Source organism: Eublepharis macularius, chromosome 4, assembly GCF_028583425.1.
Source record: "Eublepharis macularius isolate TG4126 chromosome 4, MPM_Emac_v1.0, whole genome shotgun sequence".
Lineage (NCBI taxonomy): Eukaryota > Metazoa > Chordata > Lepidosauria > Squamata > Eublepharidae > Eublepharis > Eublepharis macularius.
In genome coordinates, this window is record NC_072793.1 from 155,741,300 (window position 1) to 155,758,907 (window position 17,608).

Genomic DNA, 17,608 nt, shown 5'->3' on the forward strand with positions numbered 1-17,608 from the left:
GTGCTTGGCAGGCCAACCATCTCAGATTTCTTCTTCTTTCACTATCCCCTGACAGTCACTAGAGGATAAATTAGAAAAACGCACAAACAATTTCTGGCAAAAATTCAGAAACCGCAGGCCAGCTAAATCAGAAGAGGGCATGTCCCAGAATGTCAATGGATCTACATTCCAGCTGCTAAGGGGGAAAGTGATTTGCAGTAGCTTCAAGAATATCAGTATGGTTGCTATGGGTAAAATGGACAATTGAGTTGACAGAGAAAAAACCTCAAGGGTAAGTGCTGCAAAGCAATGTGGACTATAAAGATGGTGGGCTTGAGTAGGCAGCAGATGTATCTCCACACTCTGCACAATTATCCATCAGTCCTTTCAAGGCTTGGTGCACTTTGCCCTTCTGTCCCTCTTCCCCTTTTCTTTCTAATTCAATCAACTCATCAAAATTATTCTTTTATTTTATTCTGGGCACTTACATTTCTTTGAGGTAGTACATACAATCCTGAGATCCATATGTACATATCTCACAAAGCAAAACACTCCCAATTCGCGCGCGCGCGCACACACACAAAAGGCCAGGAAATTCTTGATTATTTTAAGTTGCTACAAATGCACCCCCCACTCATACACACACACACTTTTTGGTACCTCGACATTTCTCCAGTGCTTCCTTGATAACAATATTTTTCAGACTAAAATGCCCAAGTTTTTTTTCCAGGTCAGTTGGAGAGGAAGCAACTGTCACCAGCTGTGGCAGCTGTCCATCCTGACACCTAGAATGGAAAACAGGGGGTCCATCACTTTGGAGCCTGCAACTAAAATGTTCAAAACTGGTTGTCTGCAGTTGCCCTAACCAAATCACTAATTAAGATGTTCTGATGTTTTAAAAAGTTCATAAATATTCTACTTGTTAATGGGAACGTCTGTTTGGCATAAGTGAAAGCTTTGTATAGAGTCAGCAAAGCCAGTAAAAGTGGCATTTTTTAAAGAGCGTAGTTGGTTAATGGCAGCCAAAGATAGTTTTGCAATGAGTTTGTCTATTTATGATATGGATTTATATTTTAATCTGTTGTAGTGGAGTTTTAAATTATTGTCTAGGAAAGCTGCCTTGGGCCCTTCTAGTTGGGGGAAGAAAGGTGACTTCGATATGTCTTAATAAAGACAACTCTTTCCCAATGGTGATGAAGATTTGCTAAAGCCTCAGCACCATCAAAAAGAAATGCAAGATCTCTCAATCAAATCCAGGAGGGCTAAAATAATTTTGAAGCAGGGATTTCCACCCCCCTCACCTTCTGTTTTGACTGTTTAACTCTCAGTTTTATACAGGACAACATGACAGGATCAGAAACTAAAATAAGTTCCAAAATTTTTGGTACCAAAAAAAGATTCAAATAAAGATGAAATTTCTTGTTCTGATTATCAACACAAGAAATTCCCATGAACACCAATTGTTTCTGGTATCTGAAAAGAACATAAAGGGATCCAACTCAGGAAGTAGATTGAACAGAGTAGTTTTCTGCAACATCTCAGCAGTTTGTATCCAACAGGGGAAAAAACAATTAATTTAGCACAATTTGGACATTGTTCACTCCACACCATGTGGAACAGAGTGCCTGAGCCTGAACAAATTTTCCCACCAAAAATAAATTGAGATTTGTTTGCAGCCTGAGATTCGTGCCCCACAGAGGTCCCTACTCTTCGAAATCTTTTTGTTAGATATAGGTCTAAAGTAGGCTTCCTCAGTTCTTTCTATCGTAATAAAAGGTGGCGAGGTTTACAAAAGAAAGACATACCTGTTCAAAATGTTCCTGATGTCCTGGGGAAGGGGAAACAGAGAAAGACCAGTCTCACATTTTTATGCCGGAAATACTGCCTAAAGGCACAGAAACAAGACAGCAAACAGAGCCTAACAGAGCTCTGAACCTGAATCCAGTTCCAAACTGGAACAATCTAAACAAGGGGCTGGGCATACTTTATGAAACGAGGCACTGGTTTTTCACAAGTGCCCTTTCCCGCACTTGGGCTTTAGCACTGAAGCACAAACATTCAACTGGGTGGAATGCTCTAAGACAGCCTCACCTGCAGGAATTCACTCGCCGATTGTTGACATTTCTCTTCCACCTCAGTGATCAAAGTATCCAAACGCGCAATCTCCTCTGAGAGCTTGGTAGCCGCTCCATCCCTCCTCTGCACAATCTCTTTATCAAACTTCTTCAGCATAATGATCAGAAAGCGCTCTATCTTCTCCAAGAACTCATGGATTTGATTAAACTCAGACTCTACTTTCTGCTTCTCAGTTTGTACATCATCCTGAAAAAAAAAAACACAGAAGGGATAAGGCTAACTCAGGTCGAAAAAATTCAGAAGTAGGTGCCAACTTCTCTGGCACCCCGAAGTCCGCAGGTTAACTGGGATAGGACTGTGGCTCAGTTGGTAGACCATCTACTTGGCATGCAGAAGGTCCCAGGTTCAATCCCCAGTATCTTAGGTGGTAGGCGATGTGAAAGACCTCTACCTGAGACCCTGGAAAGCCACTGCCAGTCTGTGGACATTACTGACCTTGATGGAGCAAGGGTCTGATTCAGTATAAGGCAGCTTCATATGTTCATGGGGCAAATGCCAGGTGACACCTGGTTGTAAACCCCTGGATGTTTGCCTAAGAACATGGAGATGTACATAATTTTTTTTAAATGCAATTTACACTGGATAAAGTGGATGGTGCATATATGTGCTTCTATAACAGTCTTGAGGGTTTGGGAGAGGGGAAATTATATATTTGCACAAGGTACAAGAAGCCTTGCACCAGCCCTGCACACAGGAAAGATATTTATAGTATATTTATAGTATATAAATATAGTATATTAAATATAGTATATATTTAATAGTATATAGTAAATAAATATAGTATATTTATAGTATAAATATAGTATAGTATAATCCAGTCCTTCCTCCAACAGAGGCAGGACTCAAGGCTGGCAGCAATAATCAATATAAAACAAAAATAACAATTAATTACAACAGGCAATTAAAGCCAGAGTTCTTTCAAGCTGCCCCATAGTCTCTTATTTCCCAGAATTACAACTGTTCTTCAGATGACAGAGATCAGTTCCTCTGGGGAAAAAATGGCTGCTTTGGTGGCTGGACTATATGACATTATACCATACTAGATCTGTCCCCTTCCCAAACACCACCCTTCATAGGCACCCCCCTCCAAATCTCCAGAAAATTCCCTACCCAGAATTGGCAACCCTATGCATCTTACATCCTCGTTGGAAGCCCCCACCCCCCACCCCAGGTGCCTACCTCATCCTTTCCCTGAGGCTGCTCCATAGCAGCAGGGCAGCAACAGAAAAAATCCAGTCCAGGCCATCACAGAATATATTCCCAAGAGCAAGAGGACTGTAAGGAGACACTCTTGGGAGGAGTGCAATTGCTGCACATCATAAGCCACATCATACTGTCAACACCTCCACCTAATTAAACCTACAGCTGGAGAGTAAAAGTGCCCTCTGGTAAGTATGTCATCCGACAAATCCCTGTCTTGGCAAATCTGAATTCATTTCACTCTTTCCCCCCATCTTGAGAGTAAACAAGCACCCCTCACTTCCCAGTTCTTCCTGGGCGACAGAGACAAGCACTTACCTGATCAGCTTGGCTTCTGCATTCCAAGTCTTCTTTGGATTCCTTCAGCTTTTCTCTCCTGAACTTCAGAGCTTTCACATGAAGCGCAACTCGTTTCTGAGCACAAGCAAACAATAATGGTGGGAAAGCATTTAACAACCTGTTCCTCCAAGCCGATTTTGGGAGGGCCGTTTTCTGCTTTGATAGCATGTAACCTCACCCTGTGCAGGTTTTACTCCAAGATAAATCCCACTTACTTCCATGGAGCTTAGTCCCATATATTGTTTGCTTTACACCCCTTTGCTCAGGATTGCAGTTACACTCTTACAATTCCACTGAAGTCAGCAGGTTTAGAAGAGTAATTCCATTTAGAAGTGTGATATTATGCTCTCTGTGGAGTCTTGAACTTTAGCTTGGAATTGATTTTTTCTTGTGCAGTTTCCAAAGATACATTAAATCAAAATATCACAGGAGTTTCTGTGTTATAAGCAATTTGCACTATGGCTTCCACATGAGATTTTCCAACTAATGTGCTCCAAGTTCTATTTGCATGTAGTTTTTTGTATTAATATCATTTATTTGGAGCATTTCGTTATTCCTCCCGCACCTTTCCACCAAACTTAGTCTTAAAGATAGTTTACAAAATCCATTAAACAATATTAATCACAAAAAACACCAGTAAAAGTAAACTGAGCGAACCAGTGTTTCATTAGGAATTTGAACAGACTGTTACAACCCCCACCCCACCCCGCCAGTTGTACAAGCAATAACAGGAAGCTTGGAATCAAATGATAAAGTAAAACTAGGGGGAACAGGAAGGACTTCGCTTAGCATCGAAAAGATAACAAAAGCACCAAACAACAATATCTAGAGACGAAGTATCAATGGAAGGAAGGCCCATATGACTCAGAGATATTATTTCACTGAAGAAGGATAGCTGGGCTAACCTGTCACAGCAGAAACAAAAAGGAGTCTTGTGGCAGTAACTTTTGTGCATTATCTGATGAGATTAAAAAAAAGTGTATACAGGAACAATTGTCTAACTCTCTGCACATTACACGGGAGTAAGCCCACTGAACTTTGTGGGACATCTGAGTAAATATACATATGCTGCATGTTATCCTTTGATGTGCCACAAGATGACCTCTTTTTTAAACATTTCCCAAGCCTTACAACCACAGTGTAAGGTTGGCCACAAAGTTTGTTACGCACAGAAGATAAAGCAAAGGAGGGTTTTTTCCCACCTCTAGTCTTTGGTGACATTTCATTACCTCCCCCCCCACTCTATGCCCCAGGGCAGGAGGAAGAAGAGGAATGAAGAGCAGGCCTGCCCAGTCTGTAACTTGTTAATGACATAACAATGCAATCCTATACAGTCACCCCAGTGTTAAATCGATTGCAATCAGTGGGTTTAGACTGGATTGACAGTACATAGGATTGACTGTACTGTCAAAATACAAGCCTATGAATGCCTATTTGGGACATAAATCTGACATTAGAAATCACAACACTCAAAAACCAGTGGGAGAACATTTGAATCTTCCAGGACATTCCACTGCTAACCTAAAAGTGGCTGTCCTCAGAGAAATTTCAAGGGGAGATTACAACTGGAGATTGCTGAAACAGAGTTTACCCATAAATTCAGAACCATGACCCCTACCTTGTGGGACTGAAGAAAGGCTTAGGATTCTTATCTCACTACAAGATAGATCAAGATGGGTATCCATATTTGTCTGTAGCAATAGAAAACAGCAAGAGTCCAGTAGCACCTACAAGACTAACAAAATTTGTGGTAGGGTATGAGCTTTTGTGAGTCACCGCTCACTTCTTCAGATACTTATATCCAAAGCTTCCACTCTGAAAATCTCGTTTATCTCTAAGGTGTCACTGGACTCAGATCCTACTGGCCTACCGGGGAGTAAGCCCTAGTGAGTTCTGAGGGACTTGCTTCCGAATTGAGTTACATAGGATTGCACTGGCCAACCTGCAATCCGGTAAACACTTGCTCAGGAGTAAGTTCCCTTTAACACACTGGGACTTGCTCCTGAGGGCTGTACAGCCAGACTCCCATCTACCAGTGAGTAAATCCTATTTCATATACCGCGATTTGCTTCCGAGCAGAGATGCACGGGGCCGCACTGTCACACTGCAACCCTACGCACGCCTCCCTAGGAGTAAACTCCGTGACTTCAGCGATGCAGGAGACTACACCGGCTGAGAAAGCAGCCGAGAACGGCGGTGACAACGGCAGGGCAGAGCCGTGCGGGACCTACCTTGTAATCCTGCGCCGCCTCCTCTATGGGCAGCATGGGGTGGGCCTTGTGCGCCCGCGATTCCCGGCAGATCACGCAGACGGGCGTCTCGTCCTGCTCGCAGAAGAGCTTGAGGGGCTCCTGGTGCTTCTCGCACAGCCTCTGGCCGGCCAGCGCGTTGGCCGCCTCCAGCCGCAGCCGCTTGGTCACTTCCACGACGTTGCCCAGCTCCCGGTTGGGCCTGAAGCTCCTCTTCCGCGACCACCGCCGGCACTGGGGGCACGAGGTGTTCTCGTCGTCCGAGCGCCCCCAGCACTGGGTGATGCAGGCCTGGCAGAAGTTGTGCCCGCAGTCGATGGAGACGGGCTCCTTGAAGTAGCCCAGGCAGATGGAGCAGGTGATCTCTCTTTGCAGAGTTTCCAAGGGGCTCTCGGTAGCCATGATGGGAAAGGAAGGGAGGCCACGGCCAGGGAGGGAAGCATGTGGATCGCGAGGGGGGATCTGATTGGCCGCGGGAGAGAGCGAGTGGGTCGGACCCAAAACATTGCTCGCGAGGCTGCTGCCGGGAGGAGCCGGAGAGGCGGCTGGAGGGTGTGTGTTTGGGCAGCGGCGCGCCCGGGAGACATGGGTTGGAGCAAGTTTGTGCATAGCGGCTTAGGGGGACTTTTTAATGAATTGGTTGCCTTCTGGAGCAAAGGGAGTTTTAGGGGACTGGCTTTGGGGTGGTTTAAAAAAAATTCTGGTGCCCGTGCAAAACGGGGAAAGCCACCTAGAGCATGTAGAAAGAAATTAAAAAGTAATAGGAAGGACTCTAATCTGGAGAACCGGTTTGATTCCCCACTCCTCCACTTGAAGCCAGCTGGGTGACCGTGTCACAGCTCTTCGGAGCTTTCTCAGCCCTACCCACCTCGCAGGGCGATTGTCCTGGGGATAATAACACACTTTGTAAACCACATGGGCTTTACTAAAGCTTGCTATTCTAAATACTGTCTAACTAAAAATACTGCAAGCTAGCTATCCCGCAAATCTCTCTCTTGGTTCCAAGGTGTTCTTACCAAGGCATTAGCAAAGAGTCTATCCATGCCATCCAACTCTAGGCATCTTGATAGAGTGGCATGGAGCTGAGAAGCTCCTCTTTTCACATAGTAATAGAGAGTAACGGCCGAAAGATGAAAGCATGTAACTTTGCCTAGAACCAATGAGAATTCTTGAGGGCTAAGATGGTCAGCCCCCTGAACCAAGAAACCAATCGGGACTCAGTTTCTTAATTGGCACTACAGCATGAGAAACTATGGGGAGTACAGATAGGAGGTGATTTCAACTACCAGGCTCCGCCTTTTTCAAGGCTGTATTCTCACAAGAACAAAGCAACTCACAGGTGCAGCTAATTAGACCAAAGGGTCTTTCCACATAACAGGCCTAGTGCAAGGCCTGCACAAACAGCAGCCTGAATCAAAGTTTAAAACGTATACTTTTAGGGGCCTGTTTTAGGGCACGATCCTTACAATGTTGCTGCATGCTTTCAGTATGCAAATAAACGCTTGTTCTGAATTTTAATGTAGTTTGGCTCTAATTGTAAAGAGTTACTGATCCCCTGACCTGGAAATTGTAGGATTTCCCTCTGGAGATCTGATGTATGTGAGTGGATCTCATGACCTGTTTGAATTTATTTTGTTTAATTTTACCTCACCTTTCTCCCCAATGGGGATCCAAAGCAGCTTACATCCTTTTCCTTTCCTCCATTTTCCCCTCACAATAACCCTATGAGGTACCTTAAGAATGTGAGAGTGGCCCAAGGTCACTTAGCAAGTTTCCATGGCAGAGTGGGGGATCAAACCTAAGCTGCCCAGATTCTATTCTGGCGCTCTAGCCATTACACGACACTGTCCATGTATTTGTAATTGTAAGTAAAATCCTGTATTTGTAAGTAAATCAAATACTACAGAGATGACTTAATATTGTGGTAAAATGACTTACACTCCAGAATTTACATTCAAATGACAGTAGTTGGGTCTGTCCTTTGCACTTGCTCAGGGAGTATTAAATGTCGTTGGAAGGCTGACAAGACAAAAGCAGGATGGGTATGACTCATCTTCCAGCATCAGAGCCAGCAAGCTTCATAGATACCTGAGGGAATACCTAAGAAAGTTACACTTAAGCCACAGACCCTGAGAAACCAGAAGGAAAAGAAATATGAAAGTGCTTGTTCTGCAGTTAAAACAGAAAATAATTAAGGAGATCAGTCTTCTGAGTCTTGGCGGAAATTAAACTTGCTATATCTATTGGAGGGATATACTTTTCTAAAGGAAGATAGACACATTCTTAAGTTTCCTGAGTGTTTAAAGGCTCACCTAAATACTAGGGATGTATAGAATGTACTCTTTGAAGCAATAGGCAGTTGGTTTAATCTAGCACAGCTATCCTTATAAGCTTCTGATGCCAATATGAAATTAACCTTTTTAAAATGTTGTGTTCCCACTCCTACCCCCTGCACCTTTCTCCTCAGTTCTTCCTGCAGGCTCAGAGCGTGCAAAATGAGACCTTCTCCAAAAGGGCCTACACCTAGGTAATGCTTTAGAAGAACCAAACAGACCCTTTCCCTCCAGGGATATTGAGTGGGCCTTTGAGTGAGGACCTCAAAAGTCATGTTTCATCTCATCCCCATAGTGCCATCTATGACTCGAGATGCTAGTGTCCTTCCTGGTAGGCATGCAACCTTTTGGTTGTCCACCACAATAAGAACCCAGGGAAACAGAGAACATCAAAGCGGCCATCAATCCTCCAGAGATTCAAGATCTCAGTCAAGCCCACAAGAAGGACATTCAGGAACCAATCGAGATTGCCAGTGGGGAAACTTCTTTCTGAGCAAGGCCCATCTTCCTTGTACTGATGGACTCCTAGCAAGCCTTCAGAAAGAAATCACTTGTTCTGTCTACCTGGACTACTTCCACATCCCTCGTGTCTGTGAAACGTGGGCACTGTTTTTGCCAATGCTGTATTATCAAGTGCCGAAAGAATTTGGACGCCATGTTAATTTGCCTTCAGTACAGAAAATAGTCCCAAAAGATGGGCTGGGAGAATCGCAGAACAGTCAGAAAGTGTGTGAGTCTCTGAAACTTTTCTGTGAACAAGATCAAAATGACAGTTGGCACGATGTGTAGGGAATCCTGCAACCACAAAGCTCACCTCATGTTTTCCTTAGAAGAGGCTGCAGAGGATTACTAGTTAGGAAACTAGTTTCTGTAGATAACTGTGATGGACTGAAGTAGAACAGAAGAATTCCAGTCTAGTAGCACCTTGAAGACCAATAAGATGTTCAGGGTATAAGCTTTTGAGAGTCAAAGCACCCTTCTTCATCAGGTATCTGAAGAAGGGAGCTTTAAGTCTCAAAAGCTTATACTCTGAAACTCTTGTTGGTCTTCTAGCTGCTACTGGACTTGGATCTTGCTGTTCAGGCAGAAAACTGATGGTCAGTACTATAGATAATTTTTTCATTGGAGATTTGGGTAAGCTGCACGGTAAGGCTCTGAGATGGAGAGCTTGTATACAGCTGCCATATACAGTAGGTGACCTTTGGTCTATCTACCATAAAATTGCCGTTGACTAGAGAAGAGTGGCTTTATCTGGGTGCAGCAGCAAAGATCTGTGCATCTTTGTGATTCTGGCAGTGCATTCTTTTAACTCCCAAAGCTCTTATCTTTGTGAACCAAGTTGCATGCTGTTAAATCTTCTTTGGAGTAAATTTACTGGTACAGATGTAAAACTTCCTGAAATTTTGAAATCATAGGAAAAAAGTGTTTTCCTCCTGGGAAAAATGGGCATTTAGGATATATGAACTGCTACCTTTCCATCGAACCTAAACCTATTCTGCTGCTTTAACATCATAAAATGCATAATTTATAATTTAGCTGGCATATAAGATTATATTAATTGACATATTTATGGAATTTAAAAGTATAAATGCTTGGTTTTCTACAAGAAAAAGTGCAAATACTCAATACTAAAGTGAGAAAAAATTGCAAACTGCTGCACCCTTTGCTATCTTAGCACATTTTATTCATTCTAAAAGGAAAAAAGGAATTAATAGGATTTTTAGTGCTCTTCATTTCCCAGTTTTTCCAGTAGCAAAATGTTTAAAAGTCCTTAGACTTCTGCATACTATATGTCTTGAGTGAATAACACATGGTTTAAAAATAATTTCACTCATTTCATATTCCCCCCCCCAAGGAGTTCTCTTCAGTGGTTCCCAAAATTTCCCTGCTGCTCAAAATTAATTTTTCTGTGGAATAATTGAATGCTGTCCAATATGAGTGAGTGGAGCTTTGTCTGAAAGTATTTTATTCATTCCAAAGGGAAAGATATTTCACAGAAATCTGTTTTTAGTGCTCCTTCAAAATCTCCAATTTTTCATTAGAAAAAAAGTCTTCAGTCTTTTTTCATGCTATACATTTTAAGTGAATAAAACCTTGTCTGAAAAAGCATTTTACTCATTCGAGAAGAAGCAAGTTTCATAGAAGTATTTTTTTTCAGCATTCTCCAAATTTCTCCAATTTTTCCATTAAAAAATTGAAAAAATCTGGGCAGGGGAGCTGCAGATATTTCTGAATTTTTATGGGATGTGTAAAGGGTTACTTGCAGATGTCAAAAGAACAGGAGTCTTGTCAGCTAACCAATTACCTCCACAGTTGTGACACCAACCCAATAACCTTCTTTCAGCATATCCTTCCTGGACATCAAGACTTGACTATTATAATGTACTATACATAAGTCTCCCGTCTAAGTTAACTAGGAGATTCCAATTGGTGCAAAATGCTGCAGCTCAACTGTTATCATGAGCATGGACATCACTTCCATCCTGCAGTCACTCCATTGGCTACCTATCAGTTACCATGCTCAGTTCAAAGTATTGGTTATCACATACAAAGCTCTTAATGGCCTTGGTCCTGCATACCTATGGGATAGCCTCCTCCTTATGCTTCTCCATGGCAACTTCGCTCATCTGAACAGGTCTCCTCCAGGTGCCACCCCTCACATGAGCGAAATCAACAGCAGCCCGTACACAGGCTTTCTCAGTGATGGCCCTGGAGACCCCCCACATTTTGCAAACGATGCAAACTCGAATGTTTCAAAAAGGCTTTTTACTCAGATAGGAGGGCTGTATTATGGGGAGGGGATCTCACTCTCAGATGCTTCACTAATGAGTTAGGGACCATAGACTTCAGCATTATGTTACCTTACGTACTATCGGTGTGCTCCTATGTGGTACTTGTGCTTCATGTTGTCTAAGGTGAGTCCTAGAATTGTGTACATTCTGTTTCAGCATTTCTTCAACTCTATTAGATTCTTGCTGATGCTCTGTCTTTGTAAACTTGTATTTATTTACCCTATGGCATTGTTTATGGAAATGCCTTTGATATTGATTCTACTAATCTCACACTCTGTAATCTGCCTTGAGTCTCAGTGAGGAAGGTGGTCTATAAACAAACAAATAAATAAATTTAACAGGAGGTGAACACTTCATGGATGTTCTCAAATGCATCGGAGATGAGATTGTCTTCTTACTCTGCATTTAGCCTCTTTTTTGGTTTCTACTGTGGAACAGTGTTTCCAAGCAGTCCTTCCCCATCAAATATCTGTGAGCACTTCCAGAGGATCTTGGGATCTTGCCAAGTATTTCCAGGGGAAAGGGAAAACCACACATAATGTCTCCAGATGTTTACAAAATTACTTACAACAATGGTTGTTCAGTGTCTCTTGTAGGTTTTGCTGAGTAACCTTTGAACATTCTGCATACGCAAAATATGTAAGCTTTCTGTCCCGTTAGAAAATGTTTGGAGACATTTGTGATTTTTCCTTTCCATTGCAAATATTTGGTAGGATCCTTTGGTGGTCCTCCCAGATACTTGGCATGGAAGAGCTAATTGGCAACAACGGGCAAATGGTAGTTTAACACTGGGGCCCTCATCCTCTCTTTACCTGCTCACACTTTTGACAGATCCAGCAAAATAAGGTGTGGCTGTTGAGCACGGGTGGGGGACACTTGGTTCACTTAAAGTATTCATGGATGTCTTTGGAACAACAGCCCACTGGCTGCCAGGGTTCCAAGCTGAGGACAGTAATTTAAAAAAGATACCAATGAGGCAGCTGATCCAGAGGAGTTAGCCATGTTAGTCTGTAGTAGCAAAATCGAAAAGAGTCCAGTAGTACCTTTAAGACTAACCAACTTTACTGTAGCATAAGCTTTCGAGAATCACAGTTCTCTTTGTCAGATGCGAAGAGATGAAGAGAACTGTGATACTCGAAAGCTTATGCTAAAGTAAAGTTGGTTAGTCTTAAAGGTGCTACTGGACTCTTTTCAATGAGGCAGCTGTTAAACTTTCAGCTTTATGTATGGAAATACAATCTACCTCTCTGTATTGCCTCGTCACTGTACACAGTACACTTAGCCAGGTAACATCAGCCAAAAATAAAAAAAAATCCAGGCTTTTACCTAGAGAAGCTTTCCTGTTTAGATTGTAGTAAAGTGGAAGATGATAGAAGAGAGGCAGCTGGAAGGAAAAAAGCAAAAGTTAGGCGTGGTGAAAGGAGGCAAACTGGTTGCTGTGAAGCATTACTGGAGTGGGGAGAGGAGTGCAGTTTGAGGGGGTGTCTTGCAGTTCACAAGAAGGGAGTTTCCCATCTGAAGCTTCCCTTTCTGGAGAAGCTGCAAAATCAGAACCAAATTTTTGGAAGCTCTCTGATTTGTCTGCAAAGTCCCAGGTTAGTGTAATTTTTTTAAAATCCCATTAAAATGCCAGAGAGCCTCTTCAGACTTACCAGTACTAGCACCCAATCTACAATTCCTTTCAAAGATAATAACAAGTGGATTTATGGGACCCCGCCCCCACATACTTTGTTTTGAATCTCCACAAAGCAAGGAGGCTGTCCGCACTTTCACAGCAGCCCCACCTGGGATTCCTGTTGCCCCTCCTTGAGAATGGGACTGAATGATGACTCTCTCCTTGAATGCAGAAAGTGAGAGGTTCACTTGTAGCAGTGGTTGATTTTTCTTCAGTCAGTCAAGGAGATCAGCCCCATCTTAATTTGTGAAATCTCAGCTTGCATATGACTGTTCTATATTTATGCTTCATTACTGAGCATCTGTTCTTTTTACCTTGTTAATCCAGGGGAAATAATAACAACATACGATTTATATACTGTCCTTCAGGACAACTTAACACCCACTCAGAGCAGTTTACAAAGTATGGTATTATTATCCCCACAATAACCCTGTGAGGTAGGTGGAGCTGAGAGAGCTCTGGGAGAGCTGAGACTGACCCAAGGTCACCCAGCTGGCTTCAGGCGGAGGAGTGGGGAATTAAACTCGGGAAAGAAATTATACAGCTCAGCTTTCCATTTGTCACTTTGCAGTTTTGTACATCATTATAACAACATAGCTGGCTCAATAAACGCAAATCAACTCCTAATATGTGGGTTTGGAATGTGTACTGGACTGTACAGTGGGATTCTATTTATTTCATTATTACCCTGCCTTTCTCCTCAATAGAGACCCAAAGCATCTTGTATCGTTTTCCTCTCCTCCATTTTATCCTCACAACTGTCCTGTGTGGAAGTCGGCAGAGAGACAGTGTCTAGCCTAAGATCACTTCCATGGCAGCATGGGGATTCAGGCTATGAGCTGCTAGTCTGACACTCTAACCACCAGGGCTTTTTTTCTGGGAAAAGAGGTGGTGGAACTCAGTGGGTTGCCCTCAGAGAAAATGGCCACCAGCCATGTGACCATTTTCAAGAGGTTCCGGAACTCCATTCCCCCGCGTTCCCCCTGAAAAAAGCCCTGCTAACCACTATATAACACTGGCTCTCGGAATATTATTTGGGAGGGGGGTATTTAAAATATTTCCAGAGGGTCAAGGTGGCTTTGCGCACTATTAACTGAATACCTCTCCTGTCAAGAAAATGCCTGACTTTTGCATTAAAACTGTAGTCATGTTCTTAAAACTTTGGTTCAGGCTCTTGGGCCTTCCTGAGACATCTTCCTGAGAAACTTGCAGAGCTTCAGGGAGAGAGAGAGAGTTTTGGTACACAGTGACCTTGTGAGATAAGATAGTGAGCTAGCCTCCTTAGCTAGACGGAGGTTCCATGGTACAGTTCCTGCCAATTAACATTCTTGTCTGATTAGACCATTTTGTACCTGCGAGAGGGGGGTGGCACCAAGCTGCAGATTGATTTTGCTCCTTTTGCACATATGCAGCTAGTATTGGTAACATCAGTTCTTGGACTGGATCATTTGAGACTTCAAGAACCATAAATTAACTACCCAACATGAGACCTTCGGCTCTAGTCAGGTCATGGCTAGAAATGCTGTGACCCAGCTATTGCTTCAGTTCTGTTTTGTTCTGTAGGATGGAAGCTCTGTTGCAACCATCTTTATGTCTTGTTAAGCTGAACAACTGAAATCCTGTGTGCCTCTGAAAAGAGACTTTGGTTCCGCCCAGGGCTTTTTTTCTGGGAAAAGAAGTGGTGGAACTCAGTGGGTTGCCTTTTGAGAAAATGGTCACATGGCCGGTGTCCCCGCCTCCTGATCTCCAGACAGAGGGGAGTTTAGATTGCCCTCCGCGCCGCTCAGCGGCACGGAGGGCAATCTAAACTCCCCTCTGTCTGGAGATCAGGAGGCAGGGACACCGGCCATGTGACCATTTTCAAGAGGTTCTGGAACTCCGTTCCACCGCATTCCTGCTGAAAAAAAGCCCTGGTTCTGCCTAACTTATGTTGGATTACTGTGGTATGTATAGTTAGTGCTACTTGCTATAGGTTTTGTTATTTTAAACCTCACAATCTGTCTTGTCTAGTTTTGTATGTCTTTTGCACCTTAAATAAATTAATTACATTTTAATCTTGTGTGGTCCTTGACTCTGAAACCTCAAAGGACTGGCAATACCCCATGCCTGACCCTTAACCACCTACCAAGATAAAACCTTGTTCTGGGAAACTCTGCTTGTAAGTCAACCCTTGCAAGGTAGACTGTTTAAGTCCTGTACAGGCTTGACGTTTCTCCCTTACTACTTAGCCTGGGGATAGTGTAAGGGAGTGGTGGCAGTTTATTAGGCTAATGTGAGAATAGTCTCTCATTGGCAAGTTTGGTAAAGTTTTGTCTACAAGGACCCAGCCATGAGTGACTGTGTGCCTCTGCCCTCTGAGCTAGGAAAGAGCGCTTGGGACCCTTGATACCTCCCCTTACTTTGGTTGTATCTTTCAGTGGCTTTGAGCAATATACTAGGCAGACGTCAGAAACTGAAACTTTAAAGGGAGCTACAAACATAACACTATTGTCTAAGGACAGCAATGCAGTGGAGTAATGATACAGATATGGATAACGGTGGGGCTGTGGCTCCATGGCAGAGCATCTGCTTGAAATGCAGAAAGTCCTAGTTCAGTCTCCAGCATCTCTGGTTAAAAGGACCAAACTGTAGGTGATGTAAAAGACCTGGAGAGCTGCTGCATGCTAACTAGAGTAGGCAAGAAAGACCCTGGCAAACTGGTTTTATTACTTGCTGAATAAAGAAGAATATCCTTTTAACTGTACTGAATGTATTACTGATCAACCTTTTTACCATTCACTGCTCATAATTTGATGAGCCACTGTTTCCACATCCCATCCGTTCTGTCATTTCCCCCTCTGAAATCAAAAACCTGAACTTCCAGTGCCTTATGAAGATGTTCCAATCCTTAATTATTTTAGAAGCCTTTTTTTGACCATTCTCCAATGTACCATATTCTGAACAGAATAATTACTGGCAGTCTGTGATATTTTCATATGTGATGTTTTATTAATGCCCGAACTGCTTTATAATCTTTATTGATCACAGAACCATCCTAAAAAATGAATGAGTATCATTTCCATTTTACACACTGTTTGTCAAAAGTATGTTCTGTGGAATAGCATTAGACATCTTCCAGTTGGATACCCAGACTAAAAGTCAACTATTCACACACGAACAGTTAGAAATGAGGGAGAGAATGCTGGAGCTCCACTTTATTCTCCACCTAAGTTAGCTTTGACAGGGCTGCTGAATTGCTGGTCAAAATATTACTGGTATATGGCTATAACTTCAGAGGCCTCTATTTAAGAGGAAGGCATAGCCTCACTGGTCCAGCCTAGCCTACCTGATAAGATTGTTAGTGGAACGTACCTTCAAGTCTCAGCCTACTTGCAGGGAGGGCGGAATATAAATATGATAAAAAAATAAAAATAAAAGTCACAGCTGAATTAAAGTGACCCCAAAGGGTTTTCAAAGCAACAAACAAAACAGAAGTGGTTTGCCATTGCCTTCCTCTGTGTAGTAACCCTGGTCCTGTCTGGTGACCTCCCATCCAAGTACTAACCAGGGCCATCTGACAAAATCTGACAAAATCAGGCTGGCGTGGGCTATCCAGGTCAGATCAAAGGATTACTACCAGGATAAAAAAGAGGAAATGTACATTGCTTTGAACTCCATGGAGGGGGGATGGGTTAAGGGGAATATGGGGCAAAATGTATGGTAGACATAGAGCTCATTATTAGTCAATTAATGCTAACAATATGTTATTTGTTTTCATATGATTACTGAGATGGGAACAGAGGGAATCTTGTGGTGGCTTTCTGCAGGCCGACTCTTGGTTGTGGTGGTGGTGGTGTTCAAACACACCCTTGCGAAAAATAACGGACTTATTACAAGACTGATGATTTCCAGGTAGGAGTTGGTGCTGAATTGCATATGACACTTGACTCGCTGTTTCATGAACTGCCAATGGATTGAAGGCCTCAAGTCCACTCTAGACTTCAAAACTATATTGTGTCATGGATTTAGCTAGCAGTATTGGGCAGCAATTGTTGACGATGACTGGTATCATATTTGGAAACATTTCTGCTGGTCGCAGCCAAGGAACGGGCTGTTAGCTGCTCTATCAAGAACAACAGTGGCCTCAGGGCAGTATGGCCTTGAGGTAACTATGGCTGCTTGCAGCAAGGATTCTCTGCGTTGTCCTCATCAGCCTTTGCACTGGCAGTGAAGTGTCTGTAAAAGTTTTCTGCTGACTTTTCTCAATCAGTCGCTTCTTTTCTCTATTATGCCACCAGAGGGCGTTTTTTAAAATCAGTAATCAATCATTATTGTGTTACACTACAGCAACTGCTGCTACTTTACAAAGCTCCCAAAGTGGCACAGATGACAAAACATCAGCTATGAGGGCTGGTGGAAGAAAAGTGATAATGCAGGACCTTTCAAAATGTGCACCCTCCTGTCCATACAGCATGATAATGTGCTTGGACTTCACTCTTCCTGAAAAGCTTATAGCAAGGCAGGTTTGGGAGAGTGCATACAGATGACAAATGGACGATTGGAGCATGTTTTCTTGTGGATGCTCCCCCACCCCGAATCCACACTCTTGTGCGGATGCCAAGCAGAGCAAAACCTCCCATATGGAAGCAACTTAGCACGGAAGTCTAGAACATGTCAAAAAAATACAAGAACCATCTTAATGAGGAAACTTAAGAATTCAAAGCGTCAGCGGGCTAATGAGCTTGGTGTTCAGCCTTGGTTGAAGAGTATAATCCAAGGTACGGTTAATCAGATAATGGCTGATAAATAGTTACATGGTGGAATATTTAATCATTAAAACTGATATGACTGGTCTAATTAAAAAGGCAACAGTGGCTGCAAACACAGATGTGTGAGTCTAGTTCATGCTATCTAAGAATATAATGA

The 17,608-nt window shown here is 42.9% G+C and overlaps 1 protein-coding gene across 1 annotated transcript in view; it reads right to left on the reverse strand.

The window, feature by feature from the left end:
* LOC129327700 (uncharacterized) overlaps positions 1 to 6,320 on the reverse strand; it is a 37,072-nt gene extending 30,752 nt beyond the window's left edge. Inside the window, exons 1-5 of the mRNA XM_054976453.1 lie at positions 5,886 to 6,320; positions 3,634 to 3,729; positions 2,071 to 2,301; positions 1,785 to 1,807; positions 640 to 764 (exon numbers count right to left, since the gene is read on the reverse strand). Coding sequence (XP_054832428.1) covers positions 640 to 764; positions 1,785 to 1,807; positions 2,071 to 2,301; positions 3,634 to 3,729; positions 5,886 to 6,305 — 895 coding nt within the window. The 5' untranslated portion in view covers positions 6,306 to 6,320. The remainder of the gene's footprint in view (positions 1 to 639; positions 765 to 1,784; positions 1,808 to 2,070; positions 2,302 to 3,633; positions 3,730 to 5,885) is intronic.
* Positions 6,321 to 17,608: the final 11,288 nt, after the last annotated feature.